Genomic DNA, 20,702 nt, shown 5'->3' with positions numbered 1-20,702 from the left:
TGTCTTCCTCCATACCTGAATGGACGGCCACTAGTCATTCAAGGTCAATGACATCACTTATCTTATCAGAGCAAACATTGCACAACCACTTATTCAATTATTGATGACTTTATTTCTAAAATTCAAAAAAAGTCTGAAGAACAATCATTTGTGTGAGGACATAATGAATATCGAATCAAGAAGTCTACCTCTTCTTCTGTTCGTTGGCAGATTTTGTCCGATACATAGCATAAAAGCATTCTAATGTATAATGGATCTGAAGACAATCACATATTTTGGACAGAAAGTGTCCACTGACGCGCTCAAAGAAAGGATGTACCTTTGGGAGATGCAAGTCCAACAGCTTCAAGACCACAAATCCGCCACAGTTTAACACAGCAAGTATAAGAGCTCTGAGGGCATCTTTGCTCTGGTGTTTCACATAGCAGTTCACTCCGATGATACAAACAAGTAGGATGTGACTACCTAAAGCAATCTCGAATCCAATGGGTGTCACTAGAGTCAACACATAACTGAGTACAGAGGCTATTTCTATTAGTATTGCCTTCTGATTGGTGTAGGAGTCAGTATAGTGTAAAGCCCATGGTATCACCCAGGCAAAGATGGGGAGGGTATAGTACTGGTCAATGATAGCCCAGTGATGGCTCTGGGTTAAAAATCGCATGAGTTGTGCTGGTCCATAAATAATGGCGAACCAACTGAAAATGTGGAAGAAGAATTGTTCCTTTGTTGGAAGATTCTTTTTCGAGAAGTAAATCCAGTACAATCCGAGGACAACATAGCCAAAGTTTACTGCAGTGTTAAGAGGCATCAGCCATGGTATGCTCACAAGGGGTTTCTCTCCATAGTGTTCGAGTCCAATTTCAGTAGTTGCAGCATCAAATATGCCGAGAAATACACAGTAGGCTACAAGGGACAGAGGGACAAAGGTAAGCAGGAATGTCGTCAAGAGCAACATCTTCACCTGGAAAGAGAAGAGCATGTGTTGGTCAGACAAAGGTCAATAATTGGAAAACATGATGTATTTAGCATTTTAATCCAATCATGCACTACAGACATTCATTCCTTCTGCACACTGGCAATGCCCGAGGTACAGATATGCCTCTCTTGTCACAATCATCAAGTCACAACCATGCTCTTACAGAGTGGTTCACGTCCTTCGTTTTGACAAATGATGTCCTTGCAAGAATTATTGAGGACAAAATCACAATCAATACAATACATGTCATATGCATGATCAGCCCTGTAGTTGCGCTATATCTCTTTACCTGCGGTTGTCAGGCCGAAAGGACAGTCACAGGCAACTTCCAGTGACAACCAGGATATAAAAGTTGAAATTTTAGAATCAATACTTAATTGACCCAAAAATTGACTAGGTCACGTGACGACGCTTTCATCCGGGCATTTCGGCGTTTACCCAGCATTGTGGGTAAGAAACAAGATGGCGGCACCCATACTGAAATGGAAGAGGGTTACAAACACGACTGGGCCCTGTCCTAGGCCTCGTCATGGCCATCGAGCTGTGGCAATCAAAGATTTAATGGTTGTGTTCGGTGGTGGTAACGAAGGAATCGTAGATGAGTTGCACGTTTTCAACACCGGTGAGTTTGAAGTTTCGGGCGGCCATTGGGAGTTTCCAAGATGGCGGCCTTTTGTTGTTGTTTTCGATTCGTACCAGTTTTCGGCGTAAATTTAGCTGAATTAGGTAAAATTTTATTTTCAGGGTAAGCACGCCTAAACTTTCTCTTCAATTAAATCTCTTTATTCAAATCTACACGCGAATTCCATCTTCTAACGTTGGAAAATGTTCCACAAGATTTTCAAAATGGCGGCTCCCAGTCTTCAATCATGAACATGGCATTTTGCCAGAATAAACAACGATTCCGTGGCCCGATTTTTTGCAAACAAGCTGTGCATGTCCACAAGGTAAAGTGACAAAAATCAAATAAATTTGTACCTTTAAGAAAGTTGATTTTTGTTCGGTACAGGTAATTTTTTACGGCCTGACCTCAAAATTCAAGATGGCGCCAAATCAGAGATGTTTATTTTTGTCAATGGCGGCATTAAACACTGATAAAGTGGCCTCAACAACGACTGTTGGTTTTGAAGGGTTGCACCTAATGCATTAATTTGGAGAACCATATTTTCCTCTGTTCATAAATGATTGAAACTGAAAAATCATGACGATTTTGAGAGTTGTTGAAGTTCGAATCTGTGGCTAAACTTTCTTGGCTATGTTTGTTGTTGCAGTCGCAATTTTCTTGATTTCCACATTGGCCGGAATGTCCTCATTGTAGTGACATAAAGTGAAAATCAGCCAAATTGAACTTTTAAGGCTATTTTTTACCGTTTGGTACTTTTCTATACTCTCACATTTCTTTTCTAGCTACTGGTCAGTGGTTTGTCCCTGCTGTTCGGGGTGACGTCCCTCCAGGATGTGCTGCATATGGTTTCGTCTGCGATGGGACCCGCATCCTGGTGTTCGGTGGAATGGTGGAATATGGCAAATATTCTAATGAATTGTACGAATTACAAGCAAGTCGCTGGGAGTGGAAGCGAATAAAACCAAAACCACCTAAGAACAGCCCACCACCATGTCCAAGACTTGGTAAGTAACAACAGCCGGGGACATGCGAATAATGTCTTTTCCAGGCTTTTTCAGAAAATTCAAAGCGAGCTGTCACTCATTTGTTTCTTCCTGAAAAGTTCATGTCTGTACTCGGAACTCCTCAGTAACATTTGTTGTGTTTCCAGGTCACAGCTTTACCCTTTGTGGAAACAAGGCCTACCTGTTTGGTGGTCTGGCTAATGACAGTGAAGACCCTAAGAACAACATACCAAGGTGAGTGATGTGATGATTGTGCTTGGATAAAGTCATTGACCTTCATTAATCATGTCATGTAGATGAATACTTGTTTCTAACTCAAAACAAAGAACAATCGGGTAGTTTTTACCCAGTCAAGCTGTCAATCTCAGTAACCTTTGAAATTCCAAACAGTCAGTTGATCATCATTTCATTTCATTTTCAGGTATTTAAATGATCTATATGCGTTGGAGTTGAGGCCTAATTCAAGCACCATGTCTTGGGACATGCCAGCAACAGTTGGACAGCCCCCTCCATCTCGGGAGTCACACTCTGCAGCTTCTTTTATTGGCAAGAATGGATCAAGGCCACGTCTAATCATTTACGGAGGAATGAGTGGCTGCAGGCTTGGTGACCTGTGGATGTATGATATTGGTAAGTCAGAAGCTCTTGCAACTTGTAAAGTTGTCACTCTGAAATTCTTGGGCAGGCAGAATTTTGTTCAGCTACCCTGCAACAATAGACCAGAATCTGTACTAACGCTCTTTCTGTGTTTTGAAATGTCTGATGTTTTTATGTCATCTCTTCAGATTCTGTCACCTGGACAAAACCAGTCATACAAGGAATCTCTCCGCTGCCTAGAAGTCTACACTCTGCGACTGTCATTGGTAACCGTATGTTTGTGTTTGGTGGATGGGTCCCCCTTGTCATGGACGATGTCAAGGTGGCCACTCATGAGAAGGAATGGAAGTGTACCAACACATTGGCATCTCTTAATCTAGGTTAGTTTTGCTTGACGTGTCACAAGCAACAAAATCTATCACGTGTAAGCTCTGTCTCAGTTCTTGCCTGTTCATTTCCGGGAGAGGAAAAACACCATCTTGATCCTGTACTGCACCAGTGCTTCAACAGTCCAGAGCACCCGTCAGTCTGTTACCTTACCCAGGTGTTCTGAACTTCAGATTATCATAAGACTGTAGTGGAGTTGGGTTCTAGAGTCTTTAGATCTTTTGTTGATTCATCTTCTGGTGTGTTCTAGATGTCTGGTTGTAATCATGGTCTCTTAGACATTATTCTATTGAGACTTTATGTTTAATCGTCTCTTTCTTAGATACAATGACCTGGGAACCCCTAGCCATGGAGGTATTTGAGGATGCTCTCCCTCGTGCTCGTGCTGGACACTGTGCTGTTGCCATTCATTCGAGGCTGTACATCTGGAGTGGTCGAGATGGATACAGGAAAGCTTGGAATAACCAAGTCTGCTTCAAGGATCTGTGGTTCCTAGAAACAGGTGAGAAGAGTTCCTTGGACAATTCACTTCACTTGAATCACTGAAACAAAGTAAGCTTTCGCGTTTGAAGGAATGATGCTTGTTATTATTGATACACAAACATGTCTGTTTCCTATTCCAGATGTTCACATTTCAGTTCTCCCTGCAGTTTTAATGGCGAGTGCTTGTTTGTTTTTCCAGAGAAACCCCCAGCCCCATCAAAGGTGCAGCTAGTACGAGCCAGCACAACTACCTTAGAAGTCTGCTGGGGTGCGGTGCCAACCGCCGACGCGTACCTGCTCCAGCTACAGAAGTATGACATGCCGCCAACACAAGCTACGACACCTACTGGTATTCCTAGTACCAGTCCATTAGCGAAGGCAATTATCAACCAGGCACCTGCGTCACAACCTGGCACAATCAGATTAGGCACTGGTATGTATCATGGACTGTGTGGCAACCTTGGTTTGTCTAAACTGACACCAAAACATCTTGGCCTCAACTGATAAACCGCTTGATTTGGATATCAGTTTATCTCGACGCCCCAGACTTGCCTCTGGAGTTGCTCTGGATCTATCTTCCTCCTATGCTCAACACTAGGGCATTAGATTTGCAGTTTGCAAGCTTGAAGGGTCTGGTTCCCTTGGAGTAACTGTTTCCTGTGTTTGTTGCAGCCCCAGCCCAGGTGAGACCTGTTGGTACATCCACATTAGCCACCCTGACTATGACACCCCCACAAGCCATCAGAGCTCCAAGGCCTAGAGTCAACTCTCCCCTCACATCCACTCCCCCTGGAACGACCGTGAAAGTGGTTGGTACCACTGCCAGTGGGCAGCAGCTTGTCAGTTTGTCCAAGCCAGGACCAGTATCTTCGGTGAGTAGAAGTTTATAGTGTTCGTCAAACTGTACTTTAATTCATCTTGAAATTCATATCGGTTGCATTATTTTCAACAAGAATCAGAAACTTGATGCAAAAAGTTGACACTTGCAGACTTTGGTGGGTATTTTGCACTCCATTCGATAATGCCAGGCACTCTTAAGTTTTGACAATCATTTGCTAATTCTTCCAGACTGGTGCCCCAATGAGTGGTATCGCTGCCCTGGCAGCGGCCGCAGCTGCCACCCAGAAGATCAGCACGTCAGTCACTGGTGTCACATCAACACAAATGGGAGGAATACGGGTGGTAAATCCAACCATTGTCTCACCATCAGGTGTGAGAATGACCCAAGTACAAGGAGCTTTGAAGGGTGAGAGTTGTGTGTCTTTTTGACTTTGAAAAATTTTTGTCGTTAAGAAGAGAACTGGTGTGACAACTATGCAACAAGTGAATTTTAAAGGAACGTGCTCCTGCCATTGGTGTCTCCAGTGGCCATGACTAATGTAAAACATTGATTCTATTCAAAATTCTCTTCTTACAGGAGCGTTGACCCCCGGCACACAGACTGTTCGAATTGGTGCGCCCGGAACAACCATTCTGAAATCTGCACCGGGCTCGGTCCCTGGACAACAGAAACAAATCATAACTGTTCACAAGACGGGTGCTGTGACCAGCCAACCACAGATTGTGACTTTAGTAAAGACAACACAAGGCATGACAGTGGCTACTGTAAGTTAACATCTTTCTTACTGAGTGTGAGGTCAATCAACTGAAATCTGTAGAAGTTCTCAAGTATTTCTCAATGGCTAAAGTGCTCCTTTATACATTCAAGGAACATGTATCTCATGTCTAAGATTTGCTAACAAGACTAAGTCTGAATCAAGTTTCATTCAGAGAAGTCCAACAAGTTTCTTTGAAAGTCTCAAAGAACTTTCAACTGTCCAGATGTTTTTGTCATCTTCCTATTCATTGATGTTGTAGGTTTTTACAAAAATGCAATGTTCTTCATGAAATTTCCTATATTTGTTTAATATCTTGTTTGCTTTTCTTCTCGTGACGGTGTGATGGTTGTCTTACTTGGGAATGTGCTTAGTGGGCTGTCTAAGGCATTGTTCTGTGTCATTTCAATTCCAATTCTTTGGTTGAACCTGCATATCTTTCCATCCTCTGCTTTGTCAGAACTTGTGCTTCTCTGATGTTGACGTGTTGTGTCGTGATCCGAGTCACAGGATGTCTTGTTGTAGCTTTCGGTTCAATCTTCATTGCCCTTCTTCTTCATAAAATAAGTTTCTTTCATCATTGTCTTGATATTGATGTTTACTATAAAAGCTTGATTTGTGTTAAAAACAAGTTGTGTTGCGTACAGTGACAAATGATAGTGTGAAGATCTTTGAAGAAGTTCGGTGTCTATATGTTCCAGTACATATTTCTTGATGTTGTATCTGTCGGACTGCAGCACATCAAAGGGCTGGGACAACTGCTTTGAATGCCTCAAGTCGTCTGCTGCTGATGTCTTCTTCGGCAACATGTTCCATTCCCTGATGGTCCTCGTGAAGATAGAACACCTACATGTGTACCCATCGATGTGATGATGGGTTTTGCGAATGCTAGCGTGTCTTGTTTCACCTGTGAAGAATTTTAAGTTGTATTCAGTTCTTGCGGCCAGGATATTGGTGCTTGCGTCTTGGTGTAAGATCAGTTGATTGGCATGTTAGTACGGTCTGCTCTCTGTCTTTCAACAGATGCCCAAGGTGACCTTGTTCCAGTCAAGACCGACCGTCACCGGCTCACAAACTGTTCATACAGTTCAGGTAGATTCATACGTAATAAGCATGTCCATTCATGTCTTAGTCATAAATAATTCAATGATTTTTTCTTGCATGTTTTTCTGAATCAAGGGGATTTTTTTCAGGCCAATACTTTAGTTGTGTTGTTCAACTCCATGGAGGAGGTATATCTGCTCTAATTTCAGCATCCATCAAATAGTTTACATGTTTGTTGTCTTCTGTTTTTGGACAGAATGTTTTTTGGATGGTTTTTTGTTCCAGAGATATTTTTGATCAGTGCCATGTTTATTGAAGATATAAAAGACCAAGTACAAACGTTTAACTTAACTACAATGTTACCTCTTTCCTTGTACATGAATGTCGTTCCAATTCTCACTGTCTGCATCAATATTCTTGCAATTTTCTATTGTTTGGTTTCAGACAAAGTCAGGCATTCCACAAGGTGCAACTATAGTGAAGCTTGTCACGACCCAGGGTGGAGCCGGTGGAAAGCCCGCCATCATCACCAGTACTCAACATGGAGGAACGCCATCGACGATACTCGGCATCAGCAGCGTACAGCCACAGGTATGACACAGCATTTCTAACCAGTGCAGTGATTGTCCTGCCTGCCATCTATGCAACTCATATTTTTACCCTGCCAAGTCTTGTCTGGCAGAGTTCGGCCCCAAGTTGTGAAATTTCCACTTCCCAAAAGGGGCCGCAGACTCGTTTGGATTGACAAAATGAGAGGAAGGTTTCTCCTTGTTATGATTCTGTGTGTTGTTTATCTATGCTTCCTCCTGTTGATCTCTCCCTTGCTTCTGTCATCAGCAATCTCAAAGCAAGAACCTGTCGACGATCATCAAAACCATCCCAAGCTCCATGTTCTCCATGGCCAAATCTCAAGGCATCACAACCACATCTATAGGTGGCAAACAAACAATCGTCATTGCTGCTCCCAAGAGTGCGACCGGCACTGGAGGCACGCCGACTAAGTTCATCACCACAATGCCCAAGCTGAGTACGTCAACATCTGGTGGCACACAGTATATCGTGGTGAATACGCAAGGGAGTGGCACTCCAGGTGCCGTGACTGTCAAAACTGTAACTGCTGATGGTAAGTTGACTCTACTCAATAGTACTGATGAGTACTGTCAGACACTTCAAAATCTTCAAGTTGACAGACTTCTGGTAGGATCGTCTCTTTGTTTTCTCTCAGTATTGACTCCCATGACCAACAGAAGTTCTTAGCAAGTCAAAGTTGCCACTGTGCTGAAGTAATACTAAGGTTGCATGTACTGGCAGATGATTGACTTGTCTTTACAATGATACTGGGACTTTATAATGCCATACCATTGTTTATTTCAAGCAGACTTGATCATGTGTTGAAAACTTTAGTGACTCCATTTCAGGTGGCCAACAGTTAACAACACTCCCATCTCAATATTCTCATCTCCTGCAATCTGGTGCCAAGCTCATCTCAGCATCTGGTGTTCCAGTATCAAAACCAGTCGTCAGTATCATCTCCGGCTCTGGAGCGGCCACTGGAAAGGGAATTCAGATTATAGGCAAGTAACTCTTAAAGATGTTGGACACTAAGCGTCTCCTAATGATGTCAACATCTGTGCCACCAGGCTGGCGTAATGACCTTGTTTCTGCAGGCTTTTATACATCATTTGATTCCACCATTGACTTTCAAGTTCCACTTGCTTATCGTGTGATATTTCTATCTTCCAGATGGTAAACCAACTGTGACCATAACAAGAGCAACAGCCACGACCGTAGCATCTTCCACGACGGGTACAGTTCTAACGTCTGCTGTCACTACACCTGTCATCTCTCAAACCATGAATGTCACTGGACCAGTCATCACGTCTGCTACTGCTGGTGCTACCATGGCAACCTTGGCGTCTGCTGAGGAGGCCATGGATTCAACAGATGGTGCTGGAGAGACCTGTGCACCTGGCAGTGGAAACTGTGGAACAGACGACGAGGACAATGTCTGCTTGCCCGGAAGTGGAAATTGCGGAACAGATGATGAAGATGAAGTCGGCAAGCCAGTTTGTTTGCCTGGTAGCGGCAACTGTGGAACAGATGATGAAGAAGAAGCTGGCAAGCCAGTCTGTTTGCCTGGCAGCGGCAACTGTGGAACAGATGATGAAGAAGAAGTCAGCAAGCCAGTTTGTTTGCCTGGTAGCGGCAACTGTGGAACAGATGATGAAGAAGAAGCTGGCAAGCCTGTCTGTTTGCCTGGCAGCGGCAACTGTGGAACAGATGATGAAGAAGAAGCTGGCAAGCCTGTCTGTTTGCCTGGCAGCGGCAACTGTGGAACAGATGATGAAGATGAAGTCGGCAAGCCTGTCTGTTTGCCTGGCAGCGGCAACTGTGGAACAGATGATGAAGATGAAGTCGGCAAGCCTGTCTGTTTGCCTGGCAGCGGCAACTGTGGAACAGATGATGAAGAAGAAGCTGGCAAGCCTGTCTGTTTGCCTGGCAGCGGCAACTGTGGAACAGATGATGAAGAAGAAGCTGGCAAGCCAGTCTGTTTGCCTGGCAGCGGCAACTGTGGAACAGATGATGAAGAAGAAGTCAGCAAGCCAGTTTGTTTGCCTGGTAGCGGCAACTGTGGAACAGATGATGAAGAAGAAGCTGGCAAGCCTGTCTGTTTGCCTGGTAGCGGCAACTGTGGAACAGATGATGAAGAAGAAGCTGGCAAGCCAGTCTGTTTGCCTGGCAGCGGCAACTGTGGAACAGATGATGAAGAAGAAGCTGGCAAGCCAGTCTGTTTGCCTGGCAGCGGCAACTGTGGAACAGATGATGAGGGAGATGGGGGAAAAGAGGGTGATGAAAAGCAGCAGACTTCTGAGGCAACAGATGCATCAGAGAAGGAAAAGATGACTGAGGCAGCCGGAGAAGAAAAGGAAACAGACACTGCAGAGGTAGCAGGGGAGGCTGTTACGGAATCAAACAAAAGTCCTACTGAAACTAGTGAAGATACTTCAGCAAAAACAGATCCATCTGTATTGCCTGAGGTTACCAAGGCACCAGAGGAGGCAGCCATGGATACATCTGCTGCAGCCAGTGAAACCGCTGTAAGTAAGGTTCTGGCTGTTGCCAAGGATGAACCCATGGATACAGCAGAGAAAGCAGACGACACATCAGCAGCTACAGACCCACTGTCAACGTTGGCCACCGCAGCAATCTCCACGGCCAGCACAAGTTTGACGACGACAGCTTCTATCAAGAAGGAACTTGGTTTGGGAAGTGCTGTCAAAAATGGAGCAGACATCAAATCAGTAAGCTATTGGACTTGTTTGTTATTGTTAGTTTGGATGTTTGTTTATCCTCAGAGAAGTAATGGCTTTTGATCTCTTTTTGACAAGTAGCCGGTTCTTGGTAGAGTGCCATTGAATCTGCTGTCGTTACTAAATAAGACAAGCAGTCAAAGTCATCTGACAGTTGTTGATAATCAAATAATGAGTCGACAGTCTCAGAACAACAAAAAAGAACTGGTATATCTAATATCATCGTGGTTTCTACATGTGTTCTTTTCCTCTTTAGGAAGTCAAGTCTGAGTCGCCAAAGCCGTTGGTGATCAAGAAAGATGGCAACCAATGGTACGACGTTGGTGTCATCAAAGGGACAACAACCGTCGTCTCACATTATCATCTGCCATCAGAGGCAGGACAGGGAAATGGAGACGTAAGTGTATTCATCAGTTGTAATGTTGTTGTTAGTTGTAAGAAAACTCATCACTTTACTCACTCTGACCCATGAACTGTTGGGACAAGAATAAGACAGCCCAGAAGTCCAGCAGTACTACCTAAGGCAAAGACAAGAGACACTATAACAACGTGCCGACTCGCTTTCTTTCCAGGATATTGACGTTGTGAGTGTGCCAGACCATAGTGTGCTAAAGCGACAGGAGCTCCTTCCAGGAACAGCGTACAAGTTCCGCGTTGCTGGAATCAATGCGTGTGGACGCGGTCCGTTCAGCGAGATCTCGGCATTCAAGACGTGTCTGCCTGGATTCCCTGGTGCCCCATCTGCAATCAAGATTAGCAAGGTAGGTGATGTGTGTAGGCTATTTCAGCAGAAGTCATGGAATCCAATACCTCCACCAAACCTCATCAGATCAGACATCATTCTGTAGTGCAATTTTCTCACCTGACCTCCTGAATTCATATAATCTCTGTTTCATTTGCAGAGCAACGATGGTGCCTACCTATCATGGGAACCCCCACAGAACACAGCTGGAAAGATCACAGAATACTCGGTCTACCTGGCAGTCAGGAGTTCATCAACCCAGGAAGGCAAACCTCCACCTCAGCTGGCTTTCGTACGGGTCTACTGTGGACCACATCCATCGTGTGTTGTGAGCTCAAGTAGTCTGACGTCTGCTCATATCGACTATACTACAAAACCTGCCATAATCTTCAGAATCGCTGCCAGAAACGAGAAAGGTTACGGACCGGCCACACAAGTCAGATGGTTGCAAGGTGAGAACAGTTTGATTCTGGCTGATCATTTAAAAAAGTCAATGCTGGCATCTGACATTCCTGGTCAAGATCATCTGAGGAAGGTTTTAAGATTCATCAGTCTGTGTCTGAAAAATTTCTTGTTTTGTTGTGTGATAAGACTTGAGGAAGTTGTATCATGGTTTATCATGTTTCCAGCAAAACAAGTTCAAAAACCAAGAATACTGTAGAATGTTACCCAGGGTTGGCTCATGAGACCTGCTGAAAAGGTTTCAACACACTACTTGTTTGTTTCCTGGTGACTTTATCAATACATTGTCTCTTTTTCAGACACAGCGAATGCTGCCGTGAAAGCCCCAATGAAGCGGGTGTTACCATTGGCTGAAGTCAAGTAAGTACATCTCTGCTGCTTCTCACCAGAAAATGGCACTCAGAATTTGAGTGATTTCATTGAGAAACCCAGCAGGAGAACTTATCACAAGCCTCTCATGCACATGTCAAATACATGTCGAGGGCAATGTCAATGGGAACAAAATTTGGATCTTCTTTTCTGCCTGTTACCGTAAGCAGTTCCTTGGATATGAAATCTTTTGACTTCAGAATGATTCATTATTCTCTCTAACTTCAGGCTTGCAACAAGTCCTTCTGCGATGTCGCCCGCTGCCAAGAAAATCAAGATGGAGGACGGTAGTAGTCAACAGTGAATTTGATAGGAGGAAGGATCTGATTACAATCAGTGGATGGACCAGTATGTCATAATCTGTGCTATGGACTTCAAGCTCTGTCTGAATGAGTGCTTTATTCTCGGAGAGGAATAGGGGCCTGGTTGTCAAGATCTGATAAGATCCAACTGCAGGAGTATTTTTCTAGAGTTCCTGTATTGTAAAGAGGGCTTAGCTGAGGATGACTTGGAGGGTCTTTAGAGAACTTCAGAGAGCATTTTGATTGTTAAGTATGCTGTTGATCATTGAGAAAGATGTTAACCCTTTGTCATCATTGTCAAATTATTATTGTCATGGGCAGTATTTTTAGAAATTTGAACATTATCAGTAGATTATCATAGTTGGAACAAATTCCTAATATTTCTCTAGTTGCAATATATATTGATAACTTTAATGTATGATGATTGTACATTGTGTGTTGAGCGGTGTGAAGAAAAGTTGGCATTTTGTATGTATCAATCTATATGATGAAGACCATTGCCGTAGTGACTTGATCGAGAATTGGATAGTTTGGATTTTTCTTCTCGAGTCCTCCTTCAAAGGGTGTCATGAGATCTGTAGCATAATCGCCCACTTCAAAACTTGTAAGATATAATCGTGTTCACATTTCACGTTTTCATGATTGAAATATTGTTTCATTTCATCATTGTACATTTCTCAAATTGCATTTAGGTAGTTATTCAATTTCATTTGTAAAAAGCAATGTGTAACTTTTGGATTTATGTACAGTAAAACCTTGTGACACGCCCTGATTAAGAACTACAGGCGACAAATGTACTTATGCCTAATGAAAGACTTTATTGATGTTTCGAATTTGTGAATTTTTCAATAATGCTCGGGCAGAAAAATGTCTCACATGTTAAAGTTTAGTTGATTTATGGTGTTTGTAAAACGAGGGTTTTCCTGTTCTACCAAGTGTTGTGTTTCAAGCAATTCAATGTTGCATGCCATTTTTATATATTTATTGCTGAAATCAATTGTCATTTCTTTCCAGTTTAACCCTTTTATGTCGAAAGATGGTGTCACATTGGATCAATCAAACTTAAACTCAATGTTGTTGGCGAAATGCTCAGATGTGCATTTTCTATGCTGAGATATTCGACCCCATCCTTGACCATTAAAGGTTAACCATATCTGTGTCACATTATTCTCACTAGTTACACTAAAAGCATTCTGTGTGTACAAATATTACGTGTAGTACAAAACGAACCCAGTTTTATCCAGATGAACTAAAGATCTCATCGAGGTTATTCGAGCCTTGATACATGTGCCAGCTCCATTCGGTTCAACCGATATCTCTATCAAAAACAAGGGACCATCCATTAAGCCTATACCTTCAGAATGGCAGACTATTATGATTGACGGCTGGCTGGTCCCTTTGATGAATCTGGACCTATTTTTAGCTCAGCTGACAAAGTCGGCAGTGTTGCATACACTTTCTCTTATCTCCAGTAGTGCAGGAGATCATAGTAGCCATGTAGTCTACATGAATGTTGTTTGGCTAGGCCTGAGCATCTCATACTTTGCAATAAAGAATCATTCCATTGTGTGTGTTGTAGGTAGGGACACAGTGTACACTGGTGTACTGGGCCTTTAAGTTGAAGGTTAGCTCTATCTCAAGCTACAGGATGGGAGAATGCAATATGAATATTTTTGAATCGCCCAAGATTGGCTGCACTGTCTGTCCTGTGATCGTCACTGGGCTGCCAGTGAAGCCAATCTTGGGCAAAAAGAACAAATAGGCTAATAGAAAGTAGACCATCTCTGAACAGGTTATACATTTTTAATATTTTAGTCATTGTGACCTGTATTGGTGTTTGTGTACTTTCAATAAACAAACACTTTACAGTTGAAATCATGTGTTCCTCTGTTTTGTCTTACCTCTGGTATCGTATGATGTGATTAATGAAAATGGTTGGCCTGGAGTTCAAGGAGCTTAGAGATGGACCCTGTTGAAGGATGACACAAAGTAATGGATTCTGGTCAACCTATCCCCTCTATGGATTGCTGGACCTGAACAACCTGACATCAACTGGCCGGTACAGCCAACCAGAGGACTAAGTTTTCCTTCAGACTTGTTGCCATTCAAGGAAATGAATGGCTCTTTGCTCTCTTACTGCAGGAGCCACCTCGTCCCTGATTATGCCTTCAGTACCCTTACGAAAATGAATACTGACAGTCTGAAGGACATCTTATTCATCTGGCCAAGGCCAACCTGACATACACCTGCAGGTTCAACCACCCAAGGGAAGAAGATGTCCTTCAGACGTCTTGTCTTCAAGGAAATGAATGGCTCCGTTTCTCTCTTACTTCAACCTCGTCCTAGACTCCCTGGGCAGCCCATTGCATCATCTTAGTTTGGTCTTCTTATGGACTCCTACAAATAGCAGGAAAACCTCCAGAAAGCTCACCATTGTCGCACTGTTTCGGGTGCGGAACGAGGCCGAATGTGGCTTCCAGTAACCCAGCAGCACAAGCGCCTGGTCCACACCAATTTTGTATTCCATTGCGTGGGTTTGGAAAAGTTAGTTGGTTATGTAACTTCCGTGGATGCCTGACAGGTGGCAGTTGCACATCATAGAAGTTGCAAATTGTTCTTCATCCTTCCGCAATGGTTGCTGGGAATAGCGCGGCAACCCCACGACAGAGCGCATGACCAGTTAAGGCAGACGATATTCTGACACGAGGTCGGCTGCCGGTTACTAAGTATCGGCCTATCACAGTCTCAAGGATTCCAACCCTTTCTCTCGGATTTCCGGATTTCTCTCGCTTTGAAATGACTTACCAACACAACGGCAAGATGCAGACTCCTCAGAAGAGTTTTGAGTTTGGTCCTCAGACTCCAGTGGAGGATAACCAGTTCAGATTTGACAATCTGAAGCCGGCCGCCCCAACTCCACGATTCGTGTACATTTTGACTATCATCTCTGCTATAGGGGGTTTTCTTTTCGGGTATGATACGGGGGTGATATCAGGAGCTATGATTCTATTGAGGAATAAGTTTATCTTGAATTCGCTCTGGCAAGAGATGATAGTTAGTATGACAATAGGCGCGGCTGCCATCTTCGCGTTGTTTGGAGGCTTCCTCAATGACCGAATAGGCCGCAAGCCTGTCGTCCTCATGGCGAGTCTCATCTACACCGCTGGGGCCCTGTGTCTGGCCTTCACCACCGGCAAGAGTCTCTTGCTTGCTGGCAGGATTATCATCGGCGCAGGGATAGGTAAGTCGGCCCCTAAACACTTTATTCTTTCAAATACACTTCCAAGTAAACCAATTGGCCCTCAACCCCACACCTTTGTAGAGACACCCGCCCCATAAAGTGTTCAGATACATGGGCTGTTAAAAAGCCATTCCAAAACCATTTGTGACCCATTCTAGCAGAACCAGTCGCATGTCGCACATAAGATGAGCCTAGACGACACCAGGAGATAATAGAAGAAATTGATGTCCTCAGATTTCACAAAAGGCAGACAATTGTGAATTAATGAACAAACAGTCCGTCTCAACCTGCCAAGCTCAGAGCGACATGCGACTGGTTTTGCTGGAACGGGTCACATTTGAGATAACTACTGGCAGCAGTGTAGGCCTACGGGTATGGCAAACTGAAGCTGAGAATGCACCACAATGGCTTGAGAACTCCCTGCTTAATGATCACACGAGCTTCCATAACTGAGAAAGCTGCAGGTGAAATAAGAATTGCCCCATTCAGCAAAAAATATAAAATGGGAGCTATCTCATTCAATAGCAAGTAGTTGGTGACGAATCTATAATTCCCTATTATCCAATACGTTACACAGCAGATTAATTATTAATGTTATCGATTTTTGCGAGGCATATTTTTGGATTGTGTATGTTTCAGGTACTTTTTTGGCCATACAATTTATTACCTTATACTTAGGTTGCTTTTGTATTGGCTCATTCCTTGAGCCCCCTTTCCTAAACTAATCCCAGTCAGGTGCAAGCATTATTGGAAAGGACCCATTCGCTGCTGTCGATATTGGTATCCTCTTGTTGCTGGCCCTATTCCATTTAACAACGCACATTTCAAGGACGCCACAACTTCATCGGAGACATTGTCACAACCAGCTCTAACTCTCCTCAGATCTGACAAAGTCACATCATAGAAATGACAAATGTTGCTGCCGGTCAAGACCCAGTTGGAGCTGCTCTTCCAGTGACTGTCTTTTCTGATGAGACAATGTCACAACGCAATTTAAATATGCACAGATTCCAAATCGTTGCAAGGTTCTTCAATCATACTCCTCTAAAAATGGTTTCTCTACTCAGAAAGCCTAAAGTGTTCAGTGGGGACTTGCTTCTGAGCAGAAACGTTTGAAGAGGACCTGTTCTAAAGGGCTTTATACCAACTTCCAAGATCTTGATAACCACATGTTCTGTGAGCACTGCCCCTTAAACATTTGCTCCAGAGACATCGATGTGGCATTATGATGAATTCGAGGCACGATGCAACCACCCTTTCTCTGATGCCTTAAAGAATGCTTCCAGATTTGGAGCCTGCCCATGAGACACAATCGACATCGAGAAATCATTCCGCACAATGTTTTCAATTCCCTAGAGGCAGCTGCTTGTAGAAAGCTAATGAACCCTCAATAAAAACCACCGCCAAATATCGCATTTCCATGGTAACAGCCCAGCACTGTGACAATTCCGTCCCCGAATTTATTGGCCACAAAATAAAGAAACTTGGTGATTATATACCACAACATTTATTCCTACTTTTCACGTTATGGCGTCAATATGCTGATGGCTTCGACTCAAGATTTCCGGAATTGCCGTTGTGATTATACAAAATCGGTAATGACAATGACAGCTCGTCCCAACACAGCCGGATTGTTGTACATCAACAATGTTAATCACCAATGCAATGAGCTATGAATGTCTAAGGAGCGGGTTTAGGCAAATACCAGCATATCGGATTCCAATCGGCTGATTGGAAACCAGTTTGGGATGATCAACAAGCTCTTGTTTCTGTGTCCATCAGCTTGGTTGGTGGGAACACGGGTGCAGAGCATCAACATCCGTGGTGGGAGTTAGCCAATTGCCAGCACATGGCAGATTACATCTTGGTCACCAGTTTGATCAAGTAACAGGAGTTTTATGAGAAGATGTTAGGTTCTGACATCTGTCTTGAACTCAGAAGGTTTATTTGCAGTAGATGACCGGCTCATGGTCTTTTAAGATCTTCAGTCTCGCACTCACTGCCTCCTATCTGCTGTGCATATCCACAACACTGCTCGCTTTACGAGACGGTATGACCTTCGTTGTTGAGTTAGGAATATTAATTTCACGCTAGTCATTCATAATTCGCCATTCCGCAACCTGAAATAATCAGATAAATCAATCAAATCCGTTCTCTCCGCAGTTCACCAGTTTTTTAAACAATTTTCTATGAAAAGGATATTTGAAATGTTTCAATGGATTCTGTTATACTTCAGACGTGTACCAGTGTACTTATATCATATTTCAATGGGTTACCGATACGTGATATCTTCATTGTGTACAAACATGGTAAACATTATAAACATTGTGGCCTCAGGCAAGGATAATGAACCATCCTTGATGCAGGAAAACAATCTGCTCATTAAAGATTACTTCTTATTTCCTGGATTTGTTCACCGGTACATATCGATAAAACTTTGTCACCTGAGGCCAACAACACAAGTATCAGTATATGATTTCCGATAGAAATGGAAACGAGCTATCCTGTTTAACCCGAGAACCCTGACAGGTTTCCTGGTCTCGTAATTGCTCCGCTTCGCCCTCAGGATATTTGTAAGTTTCGGGTGAAAAAGTGACAAGTTTCAATTGGAAATGCAATGATGCTAAATCGAGCATTTCTGCTGGCCTTCGGGTCTGTATCTAGTAGAATCATTGGTGCTGAAGCAGCGGTGGTACTGCGATGATCTCAGTCCTTGTAAGATCTTCCCGCCGGGTTTTGGAGGCTCTTTCGCCCAGTTCTTGTTGGTAAATTCAGCTATTAGCTCTCTGAACTCTGAAAACATGTCAGGAGTGGACACATGGAAACCGCCCCACTGACCCCCCACACTAATATCACGTTATATGCAAATTGTGAGAGGTGAAACCTCCTTTTAAGTCCTTCGGTTGACGATTCCTTGGTTGGTTGTGACTCTTAACTTCTTGACTTGCGAGCGAGCATCTTTGATACTCTTGCCAGCTCCCAACAATCCTGACTGATCCCCTGGGTCTGTCCTGGGGCCGAATAGCCTGCCAGTCGGTAATAAACACATCATGTCCTATAAGTCTTGCGCTCCAAGATATCATGCCAAGCAGCTAGACGTCTCCTTGTTAGTTATGCCAGGGCGTTCATAGATTCGATTGGCCGTATATTTCATACCGACAAGTGGGCTCTACTTCATTGGGCGGTAATTTCATCAACGCTCTGGCTGTGATATTTGACTGCTGACGATGGAATAGCATTTGAGGACCTGATGTACTTCTATGGGGAGTGTAGGTGTCTACAATCATTACCGTGGAATTCCAGTGCAGTTAAGCCCACCTGGCCTCTTGGCCTCGAGTTCTAGCCTGTTGTTGGTGAAGGATGAAAATGCTACCCGTGAGAGATTCAACAGGTTTTAAGAATGACATATAATCAATCGAACAGGTTCATTCACACCGTTGGGCCTGATTCTGTATGAAAGCTGGAAGAGAAAGAACTCCTCAAAACAACTTCAATATTTAAACAGGTTGCAGCTACTCTTTCATAAGTATGTGGTACTTGTTTGGCAATGGAAATGCTTGAGGTCGAAATAGTTGTCACGGTATATGTTCTTAGAATCACCAGTTACATGGCTATAAGGATGATTTGTTGAAGTTCCATAGAGCAAAAAGCTTGTGAAGAGGACAATCTCATTTATCTAGAGACACTTTAGTACGATTACCATTGCAATAGGAACTTGGCAGCTACTTCTATGCACACAAGATTGTTTCCACTGCCTCCCCATACTGCACATAAGCTAAGAAATAAGAGTATGTTTATTGGAATCTTTTCGTGAATCGGGCAAGGGTTCCAAAAGTTGTCAAATGTGAAGTGAACTCAATTTGGCGGCGGAATAAGGGATATTCAGCCACAGTTTGGTCCTCACGTTTCAGTTCCCTTCGCCCAGTCTCAAAACCCCTCGAGCATGTTAGTCATGAATGGGTAATTACGCATTGTTTTAATACAACAGTAGGCTGGGTTGTTATCTAACTCCTGAAAACGACATAAATATTATACAGAGGGCACTTAGTGTGAATGGGTGATTGAGTCTTACTATGAAAATAGACCAAATCAATGAAGTATGAATCAATGAATACACACTTATCATGAAGCATGTTACATGTAGGTACGGAATGCTGCGTGAACATAAACCAAATCCAATATGGCTGCTTTGGCGGCCATTTTGGACTATGTATCTATCATCTCAAGCAATGATTGACACTGTGGATGAGCTTAGAGTTAGAACTGGACTGTAGAAAAAGGGTTGAATTGGGGACATGGTATTACCATGCAAAGTATCAACATGCCAGTCTGTATAATCCAACGAAACCTGCCTTGTCACAGTGCTGCGTGTATGTGCTAATTGCCTGCGTCACTTTGGGAGTGTTAATTGCCTGATTTTTGTGCCAATGACATTGAGGATGATCGAGTGCCTTCTTTGATAAGAAGACAGAAATTGAACGATTATTCATCTTATTTGAAAGGGGTGCATTTTCTATTGAGAAAACTGAGCGCTAACGCAAGCCACCGGAATCTCAGTTGCTTCTTGGTGTGGGTTGTGTCAGTTCATTCTGCAGGTCATTCCTCCATGTCACTGACTTGATGATATGATACTTGGCGTTTAAGTGTGGTGCAGGGAAAGTTACTTCACAAGGGTATAGAACGTTAGTCCTTTACAATAACTGCTGTAGTAGGCTACACTAAAACCCAGGCACTGCCGCACAGGTTTGTTTCAGGGATAATTGTCAAGGGAGAAATCTGTGTAGCTGATGTCCCGGTGTGAATGTCGTCAACTATCTTGAGAGCAACTCAGTCTTATACGACACTCTGCTTTGCATTTAGCTGCAGATATCGCATTGTGCGATCAATGCATATTGTATCGTGAATAAAAATATCAGTAAAAGCAGAAACAGCCAAATACAAATTGTATGATGCAATTGGACATTATTTAGACAAGGGAGTAAAAGGCGCATAATACATTAGATCAATCAATCGTTATATTATTAATGGTATTATAATATTTGTCTTGTGTCCCCTCAATAACTTGGCTCTATTTTTACTATCAGATGTTCAATCATTGATGGGGATGGTCAACATGGTCAATATGTGTGTCTGCCCATTCATGCTTTTGGAGTGAAAGCTTGCTTCTGAACTATAGATGTCGATCGGCTAGCATAGCCTTTACGCCAATGTTGGTTTAGCATGAAAACATGAAACAGGGAAACTGATTGGTTGCCATATATAGAATCAGTATCAGAGTCTAAGCCAAGGAAAGTTGCTCCTTGTAATGAGTATGGTAATTTAGTTTTATCGTCAACCGCCAACCGCCAAAAAGTGCAATATTTCGTGTGGCATGTCTGTGAGGAGTGAAATGGTCCTATGGGTCGAGAAAGGTTCAATCTCTCCATTTGCACACTGAAGCATCTTCTGACTCTGATTGCCGCCATTGCCCCAGGATTCCACTACAGATTTATGGAAATGTTGGAGTTGGCTCCTCGGTGTGATTTCGATTGAATCAAAATGAAATACCAGTTTTCACCCAT

At 43.2% G+C, this 20,702-nt stretch overlaps 3 protein-coding genes across 5 annotated transcripts in view; 2 read left to right on the top strand and 1 right to left on the bottom strand.

Moving 5' to 3' along the window:
* Positions 1–89: 89 nt before the first annotated feature.
* Positions 90–1,210, bottom strand: LOC135491686 (transmembrane protein 187-like). Its single transcript, XM_064777692.1, has 2 exons — positions 1,143–1,210; positions 90–964 (listed from the first exon to the last, which is right to left on the bottom strand). Exon 2 carries the CDS (start codon positions 956–958, stop codon positions 185–187), a length of 774 nt encoding a protein of 257 aa, XP_064633762.1. The 5' UTR covers positions 959–964; positions 1,143–1,210; the 3' UTR covers positions 90–184.
* A 231-nt stretch (positions 1,211–1,441) lies between these two features.
* LOC135491683 (host cell factor 1-like) lies at positions 1,442–13,775 on the top strand. Of its 3 annotated transcripts, none has more exons than XM_064777684.1 (20): positions 1,442–1,601; positions 2,387–2,608; positions 2,755–2,842; positions 3,030–3,238; positions 3,394–3,585; positions 3,915–4,094; positions 4,275–4,508; positions 4,748–4,947; positions 5,144–5,321; positions 5,493–5,680; positions 6,694–6,762; positions 7,159–7,305; positions 7,552–7,837; positions 8,133–8,288; positions 8,458–10,016; positions 10,282–10,422; positions 10,598–10,786; positions 10,928–11,219; positions 11,529–11,589; positions 11,827–13,775. In XM_064777684.1, exons 1-20 carry the CDS (start codon positions 1,442–1,444, stop codon positions 11,900–11,902), a joined length of 4,827 nt encoding a protein of 1,608 aa, XP_064633754.1. In that variant the 3' UTR covers positions 11,903–13,775. The 3 variants fall into 3 exon arrangements, with proteins under 3 accessions (XP_064633754.1, XP_064633755.1, XP_064633757.1); XM_064777687.1 differs by lacking the exon at positions 1,442–1,601 and adding an exon at positions 1,841–1,926; XM_064777685.1 differs by lacking the exon at positions 6,694–6,762.
* Positions 13,776–14,607: 832 nt separating this feature from the next.
* Positions 14,608–20,702, top strand: part of LOC135491071 (proton myo-inositol cotransporter-like) — a 29,504-nt gene continuing 23,409 nt past the window's right edge. Inside the window, exon 1 of the mRNA XM_064776717.1 lies at positions 14,608–15,141. Coding sequence (XP_064632787.1) covers positions 14,697–15,141 — 445 coding nt within the window. The 5' untranslated portion in view covers positions 14,608–14,696. The remainder of the gene's footprint in view (positions 15,142–20,702) is intronic.

The sequence above is a fragment of the Lineus longissimus genome, chromosome 7, assembly GCF_910592395.1.
Source record: "Lineus longissimus chromosome 7, tnLinLong1.2, whole genome shotgun sequence".
NCBI lineage: Eukaryota > Metazoa > Nemertea > Pilidiophora > Heteronemertea > Lineidae > Lineus > Lineus longissimus.
This window is presented reverse-complemented; position numbering and strand designations above follow the sequence as displayed.